Below are 21537 nucleotides of genomic sequence, written 5' to 3'. Positions count from 1 at the left end.
ATTATTTGTTTCCATTCTAATATTTGATAATAATAGGAATAGAAATGAAAAAGAAATAAATTTACAATAATATCTTCCCATCTAATTTAAAATAATTTTTTTTTATTTTTTTAAAAAAATAAATTTTGAGAGTTTTTTGTTATTAAATAATAAGACTAAAAAAATATATCTACTCAATAAATAAAAAATTAACCATAAAAAATCATATAACCCTAATGTACAAATATTCAATTATCATTTTTATTAAAAATATGAATAATTTGTCATGCTTACGTAGTCATAAAATTGTATTTTACCAATATATTTATTTATTTATTTATTTATTTATTTATTATAATATTTAAATTCTCAAAGCTAGCAAATATTTTTCCTATTTCTAAAAGAGGAAATAAAAGAATTCAAATTTCAGTCAAAACCCTATAAATTAGAAATTGAATTTTTTTTTTTCTAAATGTCGTGGAAGGTTTGATTGATTCAGTTTGGGAGAATCACTTGTTGCATAGAAGTGGATAATGAATAAGTTTCTAGTTTTACAAAGAAGATAAGCATCGAGCTTGAAGAATAAGATAAAAGGGTAAAATAGTAAATTTAACTTATTTTATATTATCAAATGAGTTTAATGAATCAGAATACCACTTATTTTTTATGAATTCAAATTTGACTTATAAATTGGATTTGATTTTTATCTGAATACTTTTTTATTCAATTTTTGTCTTCTTAATATTTATTCAAATATAAGAATAAAGAAGAAAATGAATGAGATGTCTATTCCCACTTCCTATTCCCTATACCAAACACCCCCTCTTTTATATATATATATATATATATATATATATATATATATATATATATTCCCTTTAAAGATCAGTTCATTAGATCTATCAAATCCAATTTAATTAGTTAATTAATCATAGTTGACCCCACCTGCATGTAAAGTTAAACTGGGGCAAAGAAGGGAAAGAATAAGATATCATCCCCTGTGCCATCACTTCACGTTTTTGTATCATACTGAATAGGCCAAGGTTCAGCAGAAAAAAAAAAAGGATGTGCAAATCATAACTGTAGATTCTTGTTACCTTTCGGGTGTAATTCACAATCTAGCTTCAAGTATCTATAAAGATCATTGTGTATGTAAGGAGTTGGGTGAGAGAAGAAACTTTGAAACGAATAATATGGATGTGGGTAGTGGAACGAGAGCCAGTCTGCTGCTTCAAGCACAAGCTCATGTATGGAATCATACAATGAACTTCGTAAACTCCATGGCACTGAAATGTGCAGTTCGACTGGGCATTCCAGATGCCATCAACAACCATGGCCAACCCATTACTCTTTCTGAACTGGTCACTGCCTTGTCAATCAATCCAATAAAAGCTCCTTGCCTCCATCGTCTTATGCGCGTTCTCGTTCATTCTGGCTTCTTTGCTCAACAACAGGCCGACCACAATGAGCAAGAACAACTGTATTCACTAACTTATGCATCTCGGTTCCTGCTAAAAGATGAGCCAACCAGTGGAGCGCCGCTCTTGCTTGTTCAAGTTGATCCGCATTTAACAAACCCCTGCCATTTCTTGAGTGATTGGTTCCGAAATAGTGATCCCACCCCATTTGTTACTGCATATGGGAAGCCATTTTGGGATTATGCAGCTCATGAACCAAAGTTTAACAATTTCTTTAATGAGGCCATGGCAAGTGACTCCCAGCTGATAGCCAGTGTGGTGGTTGGAGAGTGTAAGGAGGTATTCCGAGGGTTGAGCTCCTTGATTGATGTTGGGGGCGGCACCGGAACAATGGCCAAGGTCATTGCCAAAGCATTTCCACACTTGAAGTGTACTGTGTTTGATCAACCGCATGTGGTTGCAAACTTGCAGGGTGGTGAGAACTTGGAGTTTGTTGGAGGGGATATATTTGAGGCAATTCCTCCTGCAGATGCAATCTTACTTAAGGTACATATATGCATTTTAAATCTCCTCTTCTCTTCTATTTTCAAATTAGGCTAAAATCTCAATAGATTTGGTGACATACAGAAAACATTTTTAATCTTTGGAGTTTTTAACATTTTGGTGTTTCTAATTTTGATTAAAAATGACAAACAGTCGATTTTACACAACTGGAGTGACGGAGAATGTGTGAAGATACTGAAGAAATGCAAAGAAGCAATACATCCAAGAAAGGACAAGGGAGGGAAGGTGATAATCATAGACATGGTAATGGAAAACAACAAGGGAGATGAGGCAGTAGAAGCACAGCTCTTTTACGACATACTTATGATGGTTGTGGTTGCAGGCAAAGAGAGAAATGAGAGAGAATGGGAGAATCTCTTCTTGGCTGCAGGCTTCGCGCACTATAAGATAACCTCGACTTTGGGTCCAAGGTCCCTCATTGAGGTTTATCCTTGACAAGAATCAAGATATTGTGCATGTATATGCAAAGAATTATGTGATTAAGCTCGCAAGTGTGAATTTTATGTGATAAAGATTAAGCTTTTGAATACTTGCATTATTAAATTAATATGTAACTTCATTGTGATATATGAAATAATAAGGTATTTGTTTTGTTCTATATGTATTCCATACCTTTCTTCATCTAGTTCATCAAAGAACCTGATCTGATTAGGGCCTGTTTAAGAAACCCAGAAAATTACTTCCAACATTATTGAGAGGCTGAATTCATTAAGCCCACTTGATTTTTTTTTAATTAATTCTAGAAAGTGATAAAATGGAGACATTGCCAAAAAGAAAAAAATAAATAAATATAAGAAAAATAAAATAAATTTGAATATAAAGTTTGCATATCTTTAGTAAATTTATTGAATACGACCAAATGGCTACTATGACAACGTATATAAACAATTTTATGCTTGATTTATATCCGCTTTATTTAGTGGAAAGGCCCCACTATTGGATCCACCTTGTTTGTAGTGACTTGTTTGGGCATGATATTATGCAATCTATAGAGAAAAAAAAAGGTCACATGAGGAACATATGTCATTAATTTATTCAAAAGTTTAATTAAAATAAGCATACAAATTATTATTTTTTAAATTATCATTTCTATTCATGAATGATGGAGCATGTCATGTCAAACAATGATAACATATTGTAATTATTTTTTAAATGTAATGAATTAAAATTTTATATTAAATAAATGATATGTTGTCACTAACGTAATTAATTGATTCAAACCCAAGCGGGTGTATATCACAATTCTCCCTATAATAAATACTTGATTGATAATTTCAGAATGATTAATTAGGATGTCAAGTTATCATGCACTACTTTCCAAAGCATGATAATAAAATATTGACAATTGACACATGATTCATATAATCTATCATTGTAAATAAAAATATCAGAGGAGGCATTTACCTATCTTGCCCGGCCAATTGGCCTTGCGTTACTAAATATAAGATTATTGATATGTGAAGCATCTTCCAAATCTAATTTGGAATATATTATTCCAAAGAAAATAAAAAATTGATGCAAATCATCTCCATTATATGGACAAGCCTAGCTATGGCATTGAAAACAAGTTTTTGATACCAAACCTTCAATAACAAAGTTTTGACCAAAAAATACCCTTTTTAAGTAATCCATAAACTAGATTTGATTGTAAAATAATTCTCAATGTAATGCGTTTTTACTATGTAAGCATTCATATCATAAAACCATAGTGATTATGATTTTGAATTTTTTTTTAAATGGTCAAAACCGTAATTATCAACTATAATTTTACATTTAAACTTAAAATCGTAAAAACCCTTTGAAAATTTTCAAATTTAATCATAGCCATTGAATTTATCCCAACTCCTATTTAAAGCCAAATTTCCAAATTAGGATTTAAAAGAAACATAAGAGTTGTCATTCGCCTTCGTTTGTGTTCCTTATTCTTTTTAAATTAAGATTATTTGTTTACAAAGAAAATCCACTATGTTTTGAGATATAATTAGGTTTTCTTACAAAATATTGATGATTAATCTAGTTCTTCGATTCTTCTCTTGTTATTGCTTTATTCCATTTTCTTTTTTATTGGGCTTTAAGAAATGGCTAAGATCTAGCATGGTGTTGACCCCAAGTGTACCTATACAGAAAGTGCATATATAACTTAAATGGGAATGTACTATTCAAATAGTCTAAGAGGGGATTGGTAGACTTGGATTTATTAAATCCTTGTGTTAAGTTATTTTTCTTCATAAAGCCGCTAATTTACTCCCATTCAAATATACCCAATAGAATGAAAAATTAGTGTGATTCTTAATTGAGGGCCTTTAATTTTTATTTTTATTTTTATTTTTAAATTTGACAAACCATGGAAGCACCCTAGTCCATGAACACCCTTCACAAGTTAAGAACCTGCAACCACTGTTTTCTAGAATTTAGTGATAATTTTTTAAATAAAAGTCTCCAATGATATTATGCAATGTATAGAAAAGAAAAAAAAAGGTGAACATATTCATTAATTTATTCAAAAGTTTACTTAAAATAAACATAAAAATTACTATTTTCCAAATCATCACTTCTATTCATGAATGATGGTGCATGCCATGTCAAACAATGATTTGTAATTATTTTTTAAATGCAATAAATTAAAATTTCATGTAAAATAAATGATGTGCTGTCACTAACGCAATTGCTTGATTCAATTTCTTTCAAGAGATAATATAATAAATACTAGTGATTAATGTGGATGTCAAGATCATGGGTCACTTTTCAAAGCATGATAATAAAATATTGACAATTGAGATATGATTCATGTATCCAACATTGTAAATATAAATATCACAAGAGACACTGCCTTTACCACACCTTTTTAGGCCAATTGGCCTCACATTATTATATAAGATTATTGATATATGAAGTATTTTTCAAATCTGATTTGAAATATATTATTTCAAAGAAAATAAAAAATAATAAAAAATTTAATGCAATATTGCATTTTTACATATTGGTTGTTAGAGTTTGGTGACCCAAATTTTATTTGGTCTAACTTGAAAAGTTCATGGTATGACATTTGGCCCAATCCCTCCACTATCACCATTGATCTTATTGGAAGTGCGGGGCTTCACCCCCATAATATGGATCTGCTTTGTTAATCACGCTAGCATATATATATATATATATATATATATATATATACTTCCATTGTAACAGCTTGTTTAATGTAATAGATTTCCTTCTTCTATGTCTAGGTTTAAGGTTTTTTTTACGTAAATCTATATGCTTTTTTTTTTTTTTGTCTATTTTCGTTATTGTGTAATATATTTAGTCTTTTTTTTTTTTTTTTTTATGTGATTCACAATTCTCGCACTGTAATCACATTATTCAAATCTTTATTACATGTTTTATATCTTGCTTATCCTCTTTATCTTAATCGTATCTTATGTGTACCTTTTATCACATTGCTCTATATTCAACATGATGATCAAAATCACTTCAATTAATTATGCATTTTTTTTAATGATTTTTAAAACTTTAGTGGAGATATGTCTCTTATTTAAAACAAAAGGTGACCATCAAAATCTTGAGAAAAATCCAACAAGGTGAGACATGTGAAATCTATAAGTCACGTCATTCCAAAATCCTTCTACATCACATAGAGATAGAAAAAATAGAAATAAAATTGATGTGGATTGTAAAGATTAAATAATCAATGACCATTTGATCAATATTATAACATGATAATATAAACAATATTGTTACCTAACGATCCATTTTAAAATTAATGTGTCAAATTTTAAAATGTTTGGCACCAATAAACCACTCATTAACATAAGCAATATTAGGCATGTACACAACTACGTAAAAATTGAATCAATAGGATCAAAGTCATATGATATCATAGTATTTATTTTGCACCACCATTGCTTATCATAATAGCTAGAGATGATGGTAGTTATATATATATAAAGAGAGAGGTGGAATTAAAATTGATCAAAATTCTTAGTGTTATATTAAAAAAAAATCTAAAAAATAATAAAATAATTAATAATAAATATTAAAGTTGTTTTATTAGAGAAAATATTATATATACAATGAAATTTATGACATTTGATAATAATATGCAAAACTTAAAAATATATCTAATAATAAAATGGTGACCTATCTAGTTTCAATGTCCTATACTCATATATATTTATCATTAATTTTTATATAAAAATTTTATAATTTTATTTATAAAGTTCTCTCGCATCTACTTTCTATAAAAGAAATAAAAAACACTCATTTATATTTTCAACGATGAGTTTTATTTTAATTTATTTACTAAAGTTTTATTTTAATATTTTACTTTTTGTTTCTACATGTGAGATAGATAAAAGCAACACTTCCTTGGTGCTCCTTTGCTATCCAATTCATACAAGAGGACTCAAGTTTCAGACCCCCACCATTGTAAAACTTTTTCAAAGCCAACTCTCAATTGGCTAACTTGACACATTCTGTATCGAATCTATCTTATGGCCAAAATCAGGGGAAATTTTAATCCTTACCTACTACAATTTTGAAATTTTATTTTCTCCCGCAAAGAGGTCCTTTAGGGTATGACCTATAAAAAGCCTTCCAAATCTTGTCTTTTCATTATTGAATCTTTAAAATTTTCCTTTACAAATAATATATTAAATATAATTATATTAAAAACATGAAAAAAATAATAGGAGTCATCCTCGTTGTACACGGAGCCAACTTACATATTTAATATTCACAACCTTTTCTATTACATGACTTAAAGACATTTACTTTTATAATGTATAATTTAAGAATCCAAAGTTGAGGTTAAATAAAATAATATTCCTTGTTATCATTAGATATCTATTCCATATTTCATATTGAGCTTATCTCATAACCAAAATTTTGGTAAAATTAGAGGATATTTTAATTCTTGTTTATTGCATTATCTAAATTTTCTTTTCTCCCACCGACTGATCCTTTAGGACATGGCCTACGCACTAAGCCTTCCAAATCTTCTTTCTCCATCATCGAATCTTTAAATTTTCCTTTCTCAATAATGTTATATTAAATATAATTATATAAAAATATAGAAATAATAACAAGGCTAGGGTCATCCTCATTGAATTCATAATCAACTTACATATTTAATGTTCATATCCTATTCTATTTCATGATTTAAGATATTTACTTCTATCATGCAGTACTATAAAAATTTAGAGTTAGGATTAAATAAAATAATATAATACTATTATCCTCCCTCTTTTTTTTTTTTTTTTTTTCTCTCTATGTGTATATATATGAATAATCTCATGACCATGGATTGGTCTTCTAAATTAACAATAATCTATTATTTGATAGTCTCTTTATCATTTTTCTCTTACTCCATGTCATATGGAAGCAAGTAATAAATAAGTTGCTTGGCAAAATGTCTAAATCAATAGAGAGAGGAAATTAATGAGTTATATTGAGCGGAAATTATTAATGAGTTAGCAAAATGTCTATATCCATACAAAATATACTATCTCTCTATTAGACAATTTCTTTGTAACAATTGGAAAATTCTCTCAAAATACTATTTAAGTAGAAAAATATGGAAGACTTAGAAATAGAGTCTAAAGAAAATTTGAGCCAATTCTCAATAATTTTCACCTTGGCTCAAATTCTCTACATCTTCACATGTACAGTTTCCCCATATTGTAAATTGTACTCCGTTGGAATATCCAAACTTCCATGGATGACAAAATGAGAAATGAATAATGTTCAAGCAACAAAACTCATCCTTAGGAATACTTCGATCAACATATCAAGTACATTATCCTAGACATGGATCTTTGATATTAATACATGTTCTAATGAAATCCACCATAATTAATTTAATGACCTTTCATATCAACATATTTTATTTTAATCAAATAGTTCTACCATATGTCGTGTTGAGCCTATTTAATAATCGAATTTTAGATGAAATTAGAGAATATTTTAATCCTTGTCTATTACATTTTCTAAATTTTCTTCTCTCACAGACAAGTCTTTTAAGACATGGCCTACACACTAAGCCCTCTAAATCTTTTTTCTTTATCATCGAATCTTTAAAATTTTTCTTTACCATAAGATATTAAATATAATTATATAAAAATGGAAATAATAATAGGGGTCATCCTCATCAAACATAAAGCCAATTTACACATTTAGTATTCATAATATTTTCTATTTTATAATATATGATATTTACTACTATGATACAATGATTTAAGAATTTAGGGTTGACATTAAATGAAATGATATACTAATACAATCATTAGATCTCTTTCTCTCTCTCTCTCTCCCTTTATATATATATATATATAATATCATAATCTATTATTTGATAGTCTGTCTATCATTTTTTTTTTCTTACTTTGTCACATATGGAAGCAATAAGTAACTTGGCAATATGTCTACATCACATAAAGAGGAAATTAGTGAGTTATACTCAAGAGTACTAATTACAACTCTAAAACTTTCAAATCCTTACAGTCTCAATTACATCCAAAATGACTCATCATTTGAATCAAAATCTCTTATTATATGATTTAATGATTATATAGAAATAGTTTATATAATCAGATATAACCTATTTTTATAATAAAAACATATCTCATAATAAGACAATTTCTTTGTTACAATTGGAAAATTCGTTGCAACATACTATCTAAATAGGAAAATATCAAAGACTTAGAAATAGACCCTAAAGAAAGTAGGAGACAATGCTCAATAATTTTCACCATAACTCAAATTCCTAAACTTGAAAACATCTTCACATGTACTCTTTCCCCAAGATCATAAATTGTTCTCATTTTATAAGTAGGAATATCCAACCCTACAATTATAACAAAATGAGACATGAATAATGTTCAGGTAATGTCTAAACTTATCCCTAAGAATACTTTGGTCAACATATCAACTGCATTATCATATATGTGGATCATTAACACTTGTTTTCCCCGGATATGCAAGCATATAGGATGTACACGACCATAGGAATATGTCAGAGTCAAAAGTCGTATTGTAGTTTTCCCTTTTTCCTTTTCTTTTTCTTTTTCTTATGTATTAATTAATTTATTTATTTGTATAGTTTTATTATTATTATTATCTGGGAACATTCTAGCTATTGTTATAAAGGGATCAGTGTGTAAGGGTTTGGATGAAAGAAAGGGAAGGAAATTAGAATAGATTAAGATGGAATGTTTGGGAAGTCGAGAGAGAGCCACTGAGCTACTTCAAGCACAAGTCCATACATGGAAGCACACAACGAACTTTGTAAACTCAATGGTACTGAAATGTGCAATTCAACTTGGCATTCCAGATGTCATCCACAGCCACGGCCAACCCATGGCTCTTTCTCAACTGATCACTGCACTCTCGCTCGAACCAACAAAGGCTCCATGCCTCTACAGACTCATGCGTGTTCTTGTTCACTCTGGCTTCTTTGCTCAACAAAAACTACTCCATAACAGTAAGGAAGAAGAAGGGTATTCACTTACTTTTGCTTCTCAGTTCCTACTAAAAGATGAGCCTGTCAGTGGAGTACCATTCTTGCTGCTTCAGCTGGATCCAATATTAACCGCTCCATGGCATTTCTTGGGCGATTGGTTCCAAAATGAAGACCCCACCCCATTTCATACCGCACACAGGAAGTCATTTTGGGATTACGCAGTTCATGAACCAAAGCTCAACGATATATTTAATGAAACCATGGTTAGCGACTCCCGGCTGATCGCAAACATGATTGTTAGACAGTATAAGGAGGTCTTTGAAGGGTTGACCTCTCTGGTGGATGTTGGGGGTGGCACAGGAACAATGGCCAAGGCCATTGCCAAAGCATTTCCACAATTGAAGTGCACTGTGTTTGATCAACCACATGTTGTTGCTAACTTGGAGGTTGGTGAGAACTTGGAGATTGTTGGAGGCAATATATTTGAAGCAATTCCTCCAGGAGATGCAATCTTACTAAAGGTATATGGCTTAAATCTCCCTTTTGTCTCCTTTGTTGAGAGAACACTACAACAATCTTCTCTCTAGTCAAGAGGTTTTTAATACACCCAAAAGTCATCTCTAAATTCATTCTACTTTATTTCCTCTATTAATGAATATAAAAAAATGAAAATAAAAAACAGGCCATATTGGCACATATTCAACAACCAATCACAAGTATAAATGTTTTCCCCCCTTTGGGCTTGTTATGTTTTGTGTTCCTAATTCTGATTGACATGATCTTCAGTGGATACTACATGACTGGAGTGACGAAGAATGTGTGAAGATACTGAAGAAGTGCAAAGGGGCGATTCCAAATAAGGGAGGAAAGGTGATAATCATAGACATGGTAGTGGAGAGCAACAAAGGGGATAATAAGGCGGTAGAAACACAACTCTTCATAGACATGCTTATGATGGTGGTAGTTGCAGGGAAAGAGAGAAATGAGAAAGAATGGGAGAAGCTATTCTTGGCTGCAGGCTTCACTCACTATAAGATAACTCCAGCATTGGGTTTAAGGTCCCTCATTGAGGTTTACCCATGATAATTCTTGGTTTAATTAGTACTTGTTTGTTTATTGATCATGTATAAATCAGATTTGTGTGATCAGGTTTGGATGTCATGGATGTGAAAAATGTTTTTATAAATGAAGAAGTGTATATTTCCTAATCATGTCTTTAAATTAAGAAAGTTTTCTATGGTTCAAAACAAGGTCCAAGAGCTTGGTATGTGTGAAAGATTGTGAAAACTTCTTTGGGAAATGGGTTTTGAAATGGGAAAAGTAGATATATACAACCATGCTCATAAAAACGATAAATGATGATACTCTTTTATGAAATTTATGTATTGATGATATCATATTTGGTTTGAAATGGGAAAAGTAGATACCACCTTGCTCATGAAAACAAAATGATAACATTCTTATTGTGTAAATTTATATATTGATGATATCATATATGGTTCTACTAATGAATCTCTTGGTCAAGAATTTTCAAGTTGTATGCATAGTGAATTTCAAATTAGTATGATGGGAAAGCTCAAATTTTTCCTTGAATCTAGTCGTGCTTTTAATTCGTTGAGTTGAAGTTACAAAGTCCCTTTCTCACTGGTTGTGCATACTATGCCGTTCCTCTTGCATTTCTCTTCCACATTAGAGGTCGCGAAGTATGCTTGCTCTATAACCGAAAGTTTGGAATTGGAAATGCTTCAGTATGTCGAGTGGAAGAATAAAAAAGATCCATTAATTCATTATTCGCAAGCTAGAGCTTTGTTTCACTACAGCAAGGCCCGCTCTCTAATTGGTTTCCATTCTTCTTGTTGTTCGACACACAATTGAGTACTATTGAGGTTTTTCCATCAGTTATCACCTTTTTTTAGATCCCATTTAGTTACTTGGCATTCTTAAATAAGTTTTTCAACTAAAAATATAAACACAAACCACTTAAATAGAAAGAGTATAATTAGGAATTCTAGCCTTGAAGAGTCTCCCTTTCATAATTGATTTGGGAGACTCCTTTCATTGTGAAAAAAAAATAAAAAATCAGAGTCTCCCTTTCATGTTGAGAAAAAAATCAACTCTCTCTCTCTCTATTAATAACGTGTGAGGAGTTTCTATTTAATTTTTCCCTCATTCTAGGCCCAAATCTTCATAAATATACCTTAAGGTGTTTCAATATGTGATCATATAATCCAACAGCGCGCTTAAGTCTGTCTTTCCAGGCGACCAGAAAGCTGTGCATGCTTTAAACCGCATCTTACAGTGGACCACCATTTCAGATCTATTTTGAAATAAACAAATTAACAAATAACAACTATTCACCAAATGTGGACCGGCGAATTTAATATTACATAAAATGACATGCATTATTGCAAGTCTGACATATCTATTGTATGAAGAAATTCATAGCTTAACAAATATTATAACTGAAATCCATACAACATATATTTCTTCTGCCCAAATAATCCGAATAGAACCACCCTAATTAATTTTTATCTTTTTCAGCAGATTTTATTAATTCCATCCCCTTAGATTTTCCATATTAGCTGCAATTACAACATCAAGGATAAACCTCGATGAGCGACCTCAAACCCAAAATGGGTGTTATCTTGTAGTGACTGAAACCAGCATCCAAGAAAAGCTTCTCCCATTCTTTCTCCTCCCTCTCTTTACCCGTGACCAAAACCATCATCAGCATATCGAAGAACAGCTGTGTTTCCCTGGACTTGCAGTCTCCTTTCTGGTTCTTCATTATCATGTCTATGATAATCACCTTTCCTCCCTTTTCCTTGCTCGGAACTGCTTCCCTGCATCGCTTTAGTATTTTCACGCATTCCTCATCGCTCCAGTCATGCAATATCCACTGCTTGCAATTTGAATTCCAGTTAGAAATGGACAAAAACTAATGGAAGACTTAGGCAAAAAGTAATGGAAGACTGTTTAGGCTATTTACAAAGTAGAAAGATATAAAACAATAATGAGATTTGGTGACTGGTGACTATTTAAAAGGGTAAAGACAAGCAGCGTTTTGAGCCATAATTTTTAGCATATTTGAACCCTAACTAACAGACAACAAATAGAATCTGATTTTCTTTTTTAAATCTCAAACAGAATAATAGGAAATAATGATTTTGTGACATTTAAAAAAAATCTTTCTCATTCTTTGAAATCCTGACTAAGCTAAGTAACTGATAAGAGAAACTTAGACATACCTTGAGTAAAATTGCATCTGCAGGAGGAATTGCCTCAAACATATCCCCGGTGAAGTAGTTCAAGTTCTTGCTCCCTTGCAAGCCAGCAACCACATGGGGGAGATCTAACACAGTGCAGTTCAACTGTGGGAAAGCGTTGGCAATGGCCTTAGCCACTGTTCCCGTGCCACCCCCTACATCAACTAACGAATTCAACCCCTCAAATACGCCCTTGCCCTCCTTAACCAGCACGCTAGTGACTAAGCGAGCATCACTAGCCATGGCTTCGTTGATGAAATAGTTGAGCTGAGGTTCATGGCCAGCATAATCCCATAATGTCCGCTCGTGAGCAGTGTTAAACGGAGTGGGATCATCGTTTTGAAACCAAGCACTCACATAATGCCATGGTTTAGTTAAAGTTGGGTCGAGCATGGCAAGCAAGAGGGGCCTTACGCTCAAGGAGTCATCCTTTAGGAGGAGCCGAGAGGCATGCGTAAGCACATACCCCTCTTCTTCCTCACTCTGTTGGGCTCTTTGCGCAGCAAAGAAGTCAGATTGAACAAGAACACGCATGAGACGGTACACGTACTGGGTCTTTTTGGGGTGGACCGGGAGCTTAGCAACCAGCTCAGGAAGAGTCATGGGCTTGCCATGGTTGTGGATGATGTCTGGGATGCCTAGTTCAATAGCACATTTCAGTGACATGGAGTTGACAAAATTGAATATGTGATTCCAGACATGAGCTTGAGCTTGAAGCAGCTCACTTGATATCTCACCATTTGCCGGATCCATGTACCTCACACTGACCTCTTACGCTGCTAATTTTTTCATATTCCAACCTGGAACCTTAACCTCTTTATATAGCATTGGGCGTTGGACCTCATGAAAAATATAAATTTCAAAAATCATGTGTGAATTCTAGAGGTGGGTCGTTCAAATGTATACAAAAAAATGGTTATTCCGTCCACTAGATTACGCTGTGGCAGACTCGAAATCCGCCAGCACATGCCACTCCTGTTGGGTCCTTGTGCTTTGCAATATTCACTTATAAATTAATCATTAATTTTCTCTATTGGGCTAATTGACTGAAATCACCTAAACGGGACTAGGAAAGGGATGTACATACTATTCCCAGTAATATTTTAATTACAGCAGCCCACAACAAGTTTATCGTGTTTAATGGATATAAGAGATAAGTACTAGCGCATGCGCAAAGATTAAGCTTCATGCCAAACGTTTTTGTTGTAGCTTTTATTTGTTTAGTATATATATATATATATATATCTTTCATTAGGAAAACCATTTCCTCTTGTCTAACTAGTGTAACAAAATTAATTTATACTTCTGTGGGGTATTGGACCAACAAAATTGGTCCAGATGCAGATGGCAGAAACTTGGCCAAAAGCAAATATAAATTTTTGGAGGTGGACAAAACTTTTTATGCCAATGGCAGAAATATTTTTTATAACAAGAAATCTATACATGTGATTATATCGAGAGATATGTTTCACGTGTTAGCAATGGATTCACGGGATAGCGTGTTTAAGAATTCCTCCCAAATTCTCAAATAATGATTTGAAAAGTTAATCAATCTAGAATTTCAATTATACTTTTTTTTCCTTTTATTCTTATCTAACTTCACCTTTTTATTGTTTTTTTTTCTTTTTTTACACATTATTACTGTTAATTATTAATATTAAAAATAATATTACTATATTTTGATTATTACTACTACAAAAAACCCTAGAAGATGATTTCTATTTTGTTAATTCTTAAAGTTTGTAAGTTTTATTAAAAAAAAAATTCTTTTTTTAAAACTTTTTATACTTTATATACTACATTAAGAGGAATTAAATTATTATTGTTATTATTATTAACACCTCATTAATATTATTATTTATGATATTAGTTTATATTATTAATATTATTAATAGAACTAATATTATATTCGAGTTATAAGTATAACAAAGAGAAAAGTGGATTTTAACTCACTAATTTTAAAAAATATAAAAAAATATATAACTTTAATTTTTATAAATTAGTTTATCTTCATCCATTTAAAAATATTTTATAATACATAAACTTTTATAATTATTTCCTAAAATACCATTTTACTTGATAATATTAAATAAAATTATTAAAAAAATTAATTTATTATTTTAATTGGATAAAAGTATCTTACAAATAAATTTATTCTAAATTTTTTAGTATATAATATGACATATATATATATATATATATATATATATATATATATAAATTATTTTGAAAAAAATTCTCTAAATCCTTAAGTGATAAATAAAATCTTTCTAATTCCCTAATTAATAATGATTTTATATATTGTATTATATAAATCCACTCAACTTCTCTTTTTTTTTTTTAATAAAATTGAATAAAAATTTTGTTAATTGACATTAACAATAAAATTAGAAATTTTAAAAATAAAAAATATAATAAAAATTAAATACAATTAAAAAAAATTAAAATTAAAACCAATAAAAAAAAATGAAATATTGACTCTCATTATATTGTCAACTCTTTCTTGAACCTATATTTTCTACTAGTATGATTTAGCTAAGTGAAAGTTAATATTTATTTTTATATTTTTAACTTTGAAGTTTTTTTTAGTTTTAATTGTATTTTTAATTTTTTAAATTTCTTATTTTATTAATCTCAAATCCATTATCACAAAAATGTATATGTATATTAAAATATTTTTAAATGGATGAAAATAAAATTGATTTATAAAAGTTGAGATTCTTTTTTTATATCTTTTTCAAATTAGTGAGTCAAAACCCACTTTTCACTATAACAAAATACATTAATCTTACAATGTTAATATTTTAAATATATAATACATTAAGACATAACTTTATTTTATTTTATTTTTTTAAAACAAACACCTATGAATAACTATACTCCTTAAAATTTTCTTTATTATAAATTAATCTTAGAAGACAATTTTTTAAAAAAAAAAGCTATGGTTTTTGTTATAAAAATTGTTGCTATTAAGAGTTATATTGAAAAATTAAACATTTCAAAATTTTTTAAATCTATATAATAAAAAAATATAATAACTTTATATATTTAATTATTTGAATGATGTCATTTTTCTTCTTCAACTTATTTATGATTGTTCATATTTATCTCATGAGTCATGAGTGACCAATGAGTTCTTTAAGTAAGAGTTTTAAAAGATCTTTAGCTTATTGAATGGTGGTCACCTTAGCTTCTCATTTCTTTGGGAAAGACCTTGAAAATTTCATGACTTCTTCCACTTCGGTGTAGGTTTTTCTCAAAGCTAGAAATCCATTCACAGTCTTCATGAACTTAGTAAACATCTCTCAAATAAATTCAAAAACTTTCATTGAAAATAATTCATAATTATGCGTAATAATGTTTATCGTATATTATTTTTACTTAGATTAGTGTCTTCATGAGTTATTTCTAGAAATCTCCAAATATCTTTTGTCATTTTACGATGAGAGAACCTATTTTATTCATTGCATATATATATACTTTATATAAATAATTAGATTGTTCAAAAAATACATATATCCTTCATAAAAATAAATACATTTAAAAAAAAAAATCTTAAAAATTATTTGTTGTTTTTTGTCAAAACTTTGTTTAATTAATTAATTAAACAAAAATATTAATGAAAATGTTCTTTCATTAAATGTAGTGATTTCTCCCTAAATGTTAAATTGCTAATAGAAAGTATTCGCCCATAAAATTTTAAATTAGAACGTGAGAAGGAGAGAAGGGAGACAGAACTAATTTATCAAAATGAAATTCTAATAAGAATAATTTTTTATTTCTCCTCTGGTTCTGAAAAACAATCCAAACACAGTAATGAAAAAATGAAATTGATTTCTTATTCTCTATTTCAAGATATCCAACATGGCCTAAGGGTAATGATCTAGCTGTATTGGTCGGGTGCATAAAGGCTTGTGAACTTCCAAGTCTTTATACAACAAAGACAATTTATCAAAATGAAAAATTATTCTCCTCCAGAAGGGGGGAGAGGATTGGAAAGTAGAAGCAATGGAGATAATGAGGAAAGGCAACAATCAACCAAATTACTCCTCTTCAGGACAGTTGCAATAAATAAACAAAAACAATAACACTAGTAGTATATTCCAAATTCCACTGGCATTTTGGTTCTTCTGTTCTGAACAGTAAACAAGTGCTACAAAAAGGAAAAACAAACCTTCCGTCTTTGTTTACAACACTGCAAGAAAACATTGCCACCTGGGGTTATTAAAGACTGAAAAGGGGGTACCTGCTCAGGTGTCGACTTCCACAAATTGATCTATCAAACTTCTTGAGTTTAAGCCAATTCCAGAACTAAAAATTGCAGCTGTTCAGAGTGTTTGAGTCAATAGAGTCCATCGACCTCATCTTTGTAAAGAAGCCCAACTTCATAGAAAAATCTGTAAATGGCCATTTGGTGGAAATTAGAAACAATAAGAGTCAATATATCTGCTCAATACCATTGAACTATACTAACATATACTCTGAAATATATATATATATATAACAATGCATCATGTGGTTAACACATCTAACTACATTAAGGCATCAAGATTTGAGCACAAGACATATTCCAGCCTCATCCATAGAGTGAGGAAAAGCCACCACAAGTATAGAGCTGCAGCAAAGGAACACAACATAGGCTCACATATTTCATTTCAAAACACTAAGGTTATGTTTTATTCCCAGAAAATATTTGAGGAAAAATGTGGGAGAAAGAAAATAAAGAAGAAAAGTAGAAGAAAAATAAAAATAGATTTAAAATAAATAAATTATTTTTATATGATACTTCAAAATCATTTCACTTATTCTAACTCTTCTATGTAAAAAGAAATATAAATCCTAATTTCTTGATTTCATAAGGCGGTGGAAACACAGCTCTTCATAGACATGCTTATGATGGTTGTAGTTGCAGGGAAAGAGAGAAATGAGAAAGAATGGGAGAAGCTATTCTTGGCTGCAGGCTTCACTCACTATATTTCCTAATCATGTCTTTAAATTAAGAAAGTTTTCTATGGTTCAAAACAAGGTCCAAGAGGTTGGTACGTGTGAAAGATTGTGAAAACTTCTTTGGGAAATGGGTTTTGAAATGGGAAAAGTAGATATATACAACCATGCTCATAAAAACGATAAATGATGGTACTCTTTTATGAAATTTATGTATTGATGATATCATATTTGGTTTGAAATGGGAAAAGTAGATACCACCTTGCTCATGAAAACAAAATGATAACATTCTTATTGTGTAAATTTATATATTGATGATATCATATATGGTTCTACTAATGAATCTCTTGGTCAAGAATTTTCAAGTTGTATGCATAGTGAATTTCAAATTAGTATGATGGGAAAGCTCAAGTTTTTCCTTGAATCTAGTGGTGCTTTTAATCCGTAGAGTTGAAGTTACGAAGTCCCTTTCTCTCTGGTTGTGCATACTATGTCGTTCCTCATGGATTTCTCTTCCACATTAGAGGTTGTGGAGTATGCTTGCTCTATGACCGAAAGTTTGGAATTGGAAATGTTTCGGTATGTCGAGTGGAAGAATCATAAAGTTCTGTTAATTGTGCACTGAGCTTTTCATTATTCGCAGGCTAGAGCTTTGTTTCACTACAGTAAGGCCCGAAACTGGTTCTCTAATTGGTTTCTATAAGATCTTAACTATTCAACAGATTGATGAGTGCATGAGATATCTTTAGCTTGGCTAACACACCTAAGTCGTGTAGTTTTCCATTATATTTATAGTTGTACAATTGAAATGTCAAGCGTATAATAATGAAACAATCAAATACACGTTTGTAGGAGTAAGTTATGCTAATAGTTGGATTATTTTGAATTGGTAACAAAATGGATGGAGTGAAGAATTGGTGCAGATACTCCTGGATTTTTTTGCTGAAGATTCTGATAGTTTAACAACCCCCTCAAATTAATGGGGTTTTGACAGACCATTAATTTGCTCTTTAGATACTGAAAATGTTGTGCAGTTTGGCCTTTGGTGAAAACGTCTGCTATTTGATCCACAATTGAGACATGTTGGACTTTAATATCATTGTTGCATACTTTCTCCTAAATAAAATGATAGTCAATCTCTACTTGCTTTGTTCTTGCATGGAACACCGGATTTGAAGTGAGTGCAATTGCCCCAATGTTATTGCACCATACGGTCGGTATGTGGACTAGACCAATAGCCAATTCTTTGAAAAGCATTCTAAGCCAGTAGACTTCAGCTGTAGCAAGTGCCATTGAACAGTACTCGGCTTCGGTACTTGAACGAGATACCACATTTTGTTTCTTAGAGCTCCAAGAAACTAGGTTTCTAACCAGAAAAACTCCATAGCCGCTGGTAGACCTTCTGTTGTCTGGATTGCATGCCCAATCCGAGTTACCGTAGGTATGTAATTGTAGAGGAGATGGTGTGTAGAACCGTCCATGGTTTACACTGCCCTTTAAGTAGCGAAAAACTCGCTTCATAGCCTACCAGTGTGGAGTTCTTGGTTGGTCCATATACTGACATAATTGGTTAACAACATAAGAAATATTAGGACATGTTATTGTGCAGTATTGGAGTGCCCCAATGATTTGTCGATAAGTAGAAGGATCATATATTAGTTCTCTTTCTGTATTAGACAGTTTGGTACTTGCCACCGTAGGCGATGCAAATGGCTTGGCACCAGCCATTTGAGTCCAGTCTAAGAGATCACAAATGTACTTGGTTTGACATAAATGTAGTCCTTGTGAGCTCCTATCAGCCTCCACACCTAAAAAATAAGACAAATAAGCAAGATCCTTGACATGAAAAATACTCTACATATGTTAAATGAGTTTGGTAATTTCTAAGATGTCAGATCCTGTCATCAAAATATCATCTACATATATTAAGACAAAAATTCTGACATTTTTTGTATGTAAAGTAAACAGAGAGTAGTCATTGACGAATTCTTGAAAACCAAGCTCAATAAGTTGTTGTGATAATCGTCGAAACCAGGCTCTTAGGGCTTGTTTAAGACCATAAAGAGACTAATGTAATTTGCAAACATAATTCGGTTTGGTCTCATCAACAAAACCTTTTGGTTGTTCTATAAACACCTCTTCATCTAGAAATCCATGTAGAAATGCATTCGACGCATCCAATTTTCGAATGGGCTAATTAAAATGAACTGCAATAGCCAAACTAAACTAATAGTAGTTGGCTTAATCACGGGTGAAAAAGTTTCATGGTAGTCCACACCACTCTTTTGATCATACCCTTTGGCCACAAGTCTAGGCTTAAAACGTTCAATATTGCCATCTGGTCTCCTCTTAATTTTGTGTACCCATTTGTTCCAGACAATGTGTTTATCAAGTGGAAGAGGACATAGAGACCAAGTCCCATTTTCTATCAACGCATCAAATTCCTTTCCCATTGCAGCACGCCATTGTGGATCCGAAACTGCTTGAGTGTAGGAGATTGGTTCAGGAGTATCCAAGGCTGCATAAAAAGCTTGCAAAGGATGTTAGGTATTATAGAATAATTTGTAATCAGGAAATGATTTTGGTTGAGAGTGACCTGTTTTGGAACGTGTTTGAATTTGAGTGAAGGTAGGCTGGACAATTGGATTGTTTAAGGTATTATCGAGTTCTTGTGACACCTATGGAGAAGGAGATATTGGTGGGATGACAATTTATGGGTCAATGGAATTTTCAAAATTGAAAGTGGGAGGAGGATGAGGAAGAGAATAATCATTGGATGCGGGAGGTGGAGATTGTTGTCCAGAGTTTGATGCCTCAAGAATTGTCATTTCAACTAAAGAAGAAAAATGATCATTTTAAGGTGGCACAGCTGCAAAAATGTTAGATAATAAATTACTAGATATAATTGAACTTGGAATCATCAGTGGTTTACCTGCAATAGGATTTGTTCTTTGAGATGTGGTCTTCTCGGCTAGTTCCTTAGTTGGGAAAGATTTCTCATCAAATATGACATGTCGTGAGATGTATACCCGTTTAGTTGCTAAGTCAAGACACCTATATCCTTTTTGACACTTAGAATAGCCTAGGCAAAGACATTTTTTACTTCGAAATGCTAACTTATAGTCGTTATATGGTCGAAGAAGTGGATAGCAAGCGCATCCAAAAACACGCAAGTCCATATAAGTTGGCTCAGTTTTATGAAGCAAAAAGTAAGGTGTTATGTAATCTAAGATTTTGGTAAGCAATCTGTTTATTAAGAACACTGAAGTAAGGAACGCATCAACCCAATATTGGGGGGACAAGCTTGATTGGGCTAGAAGTGTGAGTCCCATTTCTTAGATATGTCTATGTTTTCTCTTAGCAATTCCATTTCGTTGATAAGTGTGTGGGCAAGTCAACCTATGGTATATCCCTTGTGCAATCAAAAAAATTATAAACTGGTTGGAAGTAAACTCTCTACCATTATCTATATGGAATTGCTTTATTGATTTTGAGAAAAAAATTTCTACAATGGTTTTAAATTTAAAAAAAGTTGCAAACACATCAGATTTTCTGTGCAAAGGATATAGCCAGGAATATCTCCAATAATCATCAATAAACAAAACATAGTAGGAACAACCACCAGTTGATTGCACAAGGGAAACCCATACATCAGAGTGGATTAAAGTAAGAGGAGTAGAAGACTAATGACTAGACTCTAGAAAATGGAGTTTCTTAGCTTTACCAAGTTGACAAGCTAAGCAAAACTCTATTTTATTTGAATGACCTTTGATAGAGAGTTTATTTGAATGAAACAAACTATCTAAAATGACACTAAAAGGATGTCCTAGTCTTGAGTGTCAAGTATCTACATTAGCTCGAACTCCTGTTGTTGTCGAAAGACACGTGAGGCTCTTATGAGAAGTCTTGCACC

The 21537-nt window shown here is 31.4% G+C and overlaps 2 protein-coding genes and 1 pseudogene across 2 annotated transcripts; 2 read left to right on the top strand and 1 right to left on the bottom strand.

Annotated features, from left to right (window-relative positions):
• The first annotated feature begins 1088 nt into the window (after window positions 1-1088).
• LOC117926380 (trans-resveratrol di-O-methyltransferase-like) lies at window positions 1089-2565 on the top strand. Its single transcript, XM_034845468.1, has 2 exons — window positions 1089-1943; window positions 2094-2565. Exons 1-2 carry the CDS (start codon window positions 1173-1175, stop codon window positions 2394-2396), a joined length of 1074 nt encoding a protein of 357 aa, XP_034701359.1. The 5' UTR covers window positions 1089-1172; the 3' UTR covers window positions 2397-2565.
• A 6578-nt stretch (window positions 2566-9143) lies between these two features.
• LOC117926407 (trans-resveratrol di-O-methyltransferase-like) lies at window positions 9144-10661 on the top strand. The gene is made up of 2 exons (XM_034845495.1): window positions 9144-9935; window positions 10201-10661. Exons 1-2 carry the CDS (start codon window positions 9159-9161, stop codon window positions 10495-10497), a joined length of 1074 nt encoding a protein of 357 aa, XP_034701386.1. The 5' UTR covers window positions 9144-9158; the 3' UTR covers window positions 10498-10661.
• Window positions 10662-11826: 1165 nt separating this feature from the next.
• On the bottom strand, window positions 11827-13472 carry LOC117927052 (annotated as a pseudogene).
• Between the last annotated feature and the right edge of the window lie 8065 nt (window positions 13473-21537).

This window comes from Vitis riparia, chromosome 12 (genome assembly GCF_004353265.1).
Source record: "Vitis riparia cultivar Riparia Gloire de Montpellier isolate 1030 chromosome 12, EGFV_Vit.rip_1.0, whole genome shotgun sequence".
Lineage (NCBI taxonomy): Eukaryota > Viridiplantae > Streptophyta > Magnoliopsida > Vitales > Vitaceae > Vitis > Vitis riparia.
Note: the sequence above shows the minus strand (reverse complement) of the source record. Positions and strands in the feature narration are given on the sequence as shown.